We start from the raw sequence: 6,149 nt of genomic DNA on the forward strand, positions 1-6,149 counted from the left end.
GCAGCTGAGCTCCCCTGCTTTGGCCCTGCCTTCCCACCAGGTGCTCAATCACTGGTTCAAGCTTTGACTTGCATTTCCCCTACATCACCACATCATTTTAAAAAGAAAAACTTTAAACAGAAAAAAAAACCAAAAAACCCTTTCTTTGTGAATACTACAGTTAGTGTAATCACATAAATGCATACAGTCATTGCTTTTGCAATCAAATGAGTAAAGGCCTGAAAGAGGAACACCAAAAAAGTTGAAGACATACTCCTATGTAATGAGCTAGGGAACAATAAAAGAGTAAAAACAAAAATAATAATAAATTCATGATCTAATGAGAAGATCATGAAAGTAAAATAAAATTTTTACAAATACATGAATTCTATGACATCAGAAAACTTATAAAATAAATGAAAACAGGAAGAATGTGACAAAAAATTACATTGGTAGTAGAGTCAGGAAAAAGAAAAAACTACGTTAGTTACTTGTTTTGTGTAGTAGAAAAGAGGACTGAATATTGCAGTTTCATGTATGCACCACCTACTAAGAATGCTTGACATTTAGTCAACTTGTGGTTGTTTTTTTTTGTTTTTGTTTTGCTTTTAGGTACAGGTTGTTTCCAGATCTCCTGGGGCCAACTGTCATTAACTACTCTGGTATAAAAGAGGCTGACATAATTTCTAGTCTTAATCACAAAAGGTGGTAATTACCTAATTCTCACAACGAATCTGCATACATACATTATTGCCTGCAAGACAGGCACCTGTAAAGGACCATGACCGACTGAACTGAGATTTGTACATTTTATCATTGTCAGCTACTGAGCTCTTCGTATGTGAAAAAGTAGCAAAGCAGATCATTGACTATTTGGATGATAGAAGAGACTGACAGAAGTCGTGGTAGAATGGTAAGAAGTTTAGAGTGCATGCATGCAGATGTTTATAATAGTCACTGTTTCATTATGCTTACTGCATAAGGAAAGAAAAAAATAGCTAATATTGCGTTTGTTTTCTTTCAGAAAACTAAAGCTGTTGTGCTTTTTGCCTGTGTCATCTTCATGGTTTTTCTTATTGTTGAAATCGGGTGTGCTCCAAAGGTAAACAGTGTTAAAGGTGTCTTTATTGTATAAGAGGATTTGCTTCTTGTGAAATAACAGCCAGTTTCTTTCTATAACTTACAGGGTAAAACCATAGTGAGAAATTGGGGCCCACAATCAATTCTATATCTCAAAGGACGCTGTAAGTTATATTCAAAACCTGTTCTGTGGACAATGAAGCTATATGCTGATTTGGACTAAGAAGTTAAAAATTTGTTAATGGATTTTTCAAATGTCACTGAAAATCAAAGCATGTTAAACAGATTGCTTATGGCATGTCAGCTATGACAAATGAAACTACGCAGATCAATATCCTATATTGGGCAGTTGCTATAAGAAACTTCTTGTAAGCGTATTTGCATTATACATAAGTTGTTTTAGCAGATTTTTATGGTGTCATATTTTACTCAGATATATATTCATTTTACAATGCCTCTCATGAACAAACCACACAGTACTAATTGCAGAATTAAAATATACTTAATTTTTGTGGTAATTTGATGGCATTGGGCTGAAATATGCTGTTGATCTTTCTGATTGTATTCAACCTCCCAAATATAAACAGTGATCTACCTTTCTACATGCAAACCGAATGATGCATTTTATTACAAGGTTTTAAATACCAATTCTGATTACTTTTAAAGCCAGCTAGCAAATTGGTGTTTTGCTTTGCTGAAATTTAGAGGAATCTTCACAGTAAGCAATCATCTCTTTATACTAAATAACCAGAAAAAGACAAATGCTTGTGAGTAATAAGTGAGAGGACTGTGAAGTTGGCTTCTGTTTGCCAACAGAATGTCACTGAGTAGGCAGCCCTTCTAAAAATATCTTTAAAAACAAGACATTTGAATTAATGAGGTACTTGAAGAAGAGAGGCTATATAGCACACCTACTCAGTATCTTCAGATATTACTCAGGTGACATTTGCTCTAGAGATTGAGGACTGCCGTTGATCTACTCTTTTGACTTCCAGAGTATATGTACAGTATTTAGTGAACAATTCAAAGAGGGATTGATGGTCCAAGAGTTTTTTGCTGTAATGCTATGTGCCCTATGATTTGTAATTTCTGAATTTCTGTCTGTCTGAATTTAGGAGTTTCATTCTAGGCTAAGATATTATTAGAGTTATTTTGAAGTGATTTGATGTGAAATCAAAATATTTCAGAGATGCATGCACAATAGATCTGAGGTAAATTTGTTTTTAATTTAAGTCACTGAATTATTCCCTCAAGAAGGAATTTCTGCTCCATGATCACATCACTTCTTTCCAAATCTAAATTAGCCAGAAGATACAATCATACAAACGGATATGTTGACCTCATCTGCAATCTAAATAGAATGTGCAGACTAAGGCTCTTCTTCTAATCACACCAGAAAAAGTACTGACCAAAACCATTGTATACTGAAGATGAGAATGAGTCATCAATAAGTAATTGTGGTAGATGTTGTAACTGTCGCTCATTGTATGATTTTGGGAGATACATTCTGAATTTTTTTATCTCTCTTGTACAATACACAAGTGACAGTGGTACTTGAAGAGTAAGAAACTCCGACATTTAAGACAGACATCTTCTAGTTCTAACCACAACAAACCATGAAGCTGATCAGGTTTACAGACCAAATTTTTTTTTTCCAAGTAATTTGAGTTCTCCCATTCTTTCTTCTCTATATCTATACTTCCTATAGGCACTGTGCAGAATGTACAGATGTTTGAAAAGGGCAGTGTAAAATGATCTGTCTGACTATGCTATACAGAGAAACTAAGCGAGGGCCAGTGCTTTGCCTTTTAAAGTCAACATCTATGTTCGGTAGGAGCTGCACAAGCATTCCTCTGCCTAGGTCTGGTTTTCCTCATGTATATGGTAAATTTGTACCTGTTGCTTTGGACTGCATGCAGCTGCTGATGGAACCATTTTTCTGAATTGTCTTTCTCTCTCATTTATCACTAGATGGCAGGAGATACACCTCTGAAAAGGATGAACAGTATTACAAGCTTAACCTGGAGGACTTCAGCGCATTTTTAAAAAGTAATTTCTGAAGAAAAACATTTATAATTTGCAAGTGTATTACCTGTAGCTATTTCTCTGTTGATTTCTATCATAGCAAAAGCAGAATCTTGAGGAACTGGGTATTTCTAACTCCACAGAATTTACGCTGCAGACGTTCTGTTTCCTGGTTTGGTACGCTGACTTAAATTTAGGGAAAAGTAGATTGAGGTCAGGATTTTTCCAAGTGCTAAGAATGATTTTGTTCCTGCTGTCTTTTACAACTTAAACCAAGCACACAGCACTGCCCTCTCTCCAAAACCACTGGTATTCTAAGAATTCAACTATTTATTGGAGAAAATAAAAAGAACACTGGTGGTCTTTCTGCATAAACAGAGTTGAGAAAAGGCCAGCAGCAGTTTTGTGCACATTCAGAGCCAAAAAGGAAAAAGACTATAGCAGGAAGACATCTGGGGATAAGAAAAAAGAAAGATGGAGAGTTTCACTTCAAGGTCTTCCTAGAATAGTGATTGTAGAAATATTACCAGAAAATTAGTGGCGGAAACAAAGCTCTAAAGAGAATGGGTTTTCCCAGCAACAGTTCAGCCAACCATAGAGAATGAACACAGTTTCAGTTTTAGTGATTTAGATCATGGTGATATTGTTGGAAAGTGTATGGGAACTGCTGAATCACACTTGAACCCCTGATTGACCACCTGAGGCAAGCAATCAGTCAGCCACGGAGCACAGGTGAAGCTAATTCACCTGTGCTACTGGAAGGCATGGAGCCTGGCTGCACCTCTCCTAGACCCCGTTTAAGTGCTGACTGCCACTGAGGAATGTCTCTTCTAGAGATTGCTCCCTGTGGAGAATGTTGCAAGCCTATGACATTGGTAAGCATTTTCCATTTATTATGTTCCTGTTGTAGTAATCTTACTTAGCCTAGCTTTCCTGGATATCTCTTAATTCTAACATCTGTATATTCATTGATTATACAGAAAGTTAATGGAAAATAGACCACAAGTAACAAAAATGCAATTTTATGCATAGGTAAAACCCTTTCCTCACCATTGGGTTGCTGTTGTGGAGAAAAATACCACAATTCAGTTAAGCCTGTGAAAAACATTCGAGATTAAGTCAAGGTTAAGCTTTCAACACCCTATTATTGGTCTAGCTAAGCACATACTTTCTATATGAGCAAGAACAATATTCTAGGCTTTTAAAACTGACAGATGTGTATCTACAGCTGCTGTAGTACAGGTACAGGACCCAAATCCAATATCTGAATCCTCAGATAATAGATCTGAGAGTAGATCAGAGAGTAGATCTCATCTTCAGTGCAGCTAGAATGGGTTATGAAAATGAATCATAGATACCAAATTTTGCTTCCTACAGAATATCCAGATAATATATATGACCTTGTGTTGTCTGTTTGGTTTTTTTCCTTTAACTTTAGGCTGTGTTCAACACCACTGAACATTCTGAAAATCAGAAAATTCAAAGCCCAAAGCATGGGCTTTACTTGGACCAAAACAAAGCTTTCCTTTATTTACTATGAACATCTCATTCTGAGAAACAATAATAAATACTTTAACTGAATGTTAATACTGCAAATGTCACAGTGTAAGTCTCTTTAAGGATGTGCATGCTTTATATCATCTTGTTTCAAGATGTAAGTTCATTAAACTTCCACTTGAAAGTTAATAAAACTAAATGCTTCCTAATACAACTCATCTTGTTTTCTTTCCTTATGTTATATGGAAGATATGACATAAAGGTACATACAAGCTTTTAAATTGTTAATAATTTCTTTAGTTGTCTGTGGAAAGCAGAGAAACATAAGCATTTTTTTGGCTCTTAGAGAAGCTCTTTCCAAAACTTGTCACATGTGATGCTGCAATATTCATCTAACTTCATGAACTGTATTTAGCTTCTCCCTGTGTCCGAGCCTATCACTCTCCTGTACCAGTCTGCCAAAGACAACGAGGTGTCTCCCTGGAGATACAGATGTGACTCTCACAGCAAATGCTGAGTATCTTCTACGACATGACACATGGAAATGATTGCATTATCTTTAGAGGTTATTTCAACACAGATACAATGTGTTTGCCCCTTACTCAAGAAATTGCTAGAAACATTAACTGTCGGAAGAGCCATCTACCAGATCATATTTCAGATATTTTAATACAACTGAATTTGTAGTGCATGCTTTCTTTTCCAGCTTCATTAAAACAGAGTTTAGAAATCTGAGTAGATATTTAAAAGATTTTGTTGCTGCCAATTTCATGAACCTTCCTAAAAACATGCTATATTCTTGCCTGAGATCTAGAAAAACACGAACATCTCAAGAAAGCTGCTTCTGACCTTTCTATTCAAAATGGTAGATCTTATTATTTACCTATTGAAAAGTCGACTTAGTTTCTCACTCATTATATTAACACAGGGAAGCTGCCCCATGCAAAGTTAAATCCATGTACCTCTGTGTAATCCATTTACTTCCATGTGAAGTTAAGAAATTATCCAGGATTATATAGTCTGATGTTGCTGCCTGATAAATAGGCTGTCACAATTCTGCATTCAATGAAGTTTGTTGATGCCACCTATACAATACAGCCATACTCTAGTAAAGCATTTCACTGAACTGAAGGAAACAATGAATGACACTATACAAATACAAGACTATCCCCGAAAGAGACAAAGTTATGGAAGTGGGTGAAGTGCAGAGGGACAAAGCAGGGTATGAGCAAGTCCCTGCACAGTATCACTGGCTTTCATAACTAACTGAAATTGAGTGAAAGGCTCCCACCAATTTCACTTGATTGCTTAAAACTGACTGCATCAGAAAGGAAAACTTTTCCTCATTACTTATCCTAGTACTATAAAGCAGAAAAGAGCACATTCAAGATGCCATGTATAGCTCTGAAAATCTCACTAGTAGCTCCAATTGCAAGGACGGCTCCATGGAAGAAATTATTTCAACAGCCCATATAGAATCATAGAATGGCTAGGGTTGAAAAGGATGACAAGGATCATCTAGTTTCAACCCCCCTGCTATGTGCAGGGTCACCAACCACCGGACCAGG

The 6,149-nt window shown here is 36.3% G+C and overlaps 1 protein-coding gene across 1 annotated transcript; it reads left to right on the forward strand.

The window, feature by feature from the left end:
• The first annotated feature begins 589 nt into the window (after positions 1-589).
• Positions 590-3,119, forward strand: LOC128085507 (spexin prohormone 2-like). Its single transcript, XM_052693047.1, has 5 exons — positions 590-684; positions 803-892; positions 1,004-1,081; positions 1,166-1,223; positions 3,031-3,119. Exons 2-5 carry the CDS (start codon positions 857-859, stop codon positions 3,117-3,119), a joined length of 261 nt encoding a protein of 86 aa, XP_052549007.1. The 5' UTR covers positions 590-684; positions 803-856.
• Positions 3,120-6,149: the final 3,030 nt, after the last annotated feature.

This window comes from Tympanuchus pallidicinctus, unplaced genomic scaffold (assembly GCF_026119805.1).
Source record: "Tympanuchus pallidicinctus isolate F22 unplaced genomic scaffold, pur_lepc_1.0 scaffold3, whole genome shotgun sequence".
Lineage (NCBI taxonomy): Eukaryota > Metazoa > Chordata > Aves > Galliformes > Phasianidae > Tympanuchus > Tympanuchus pallidicinctus.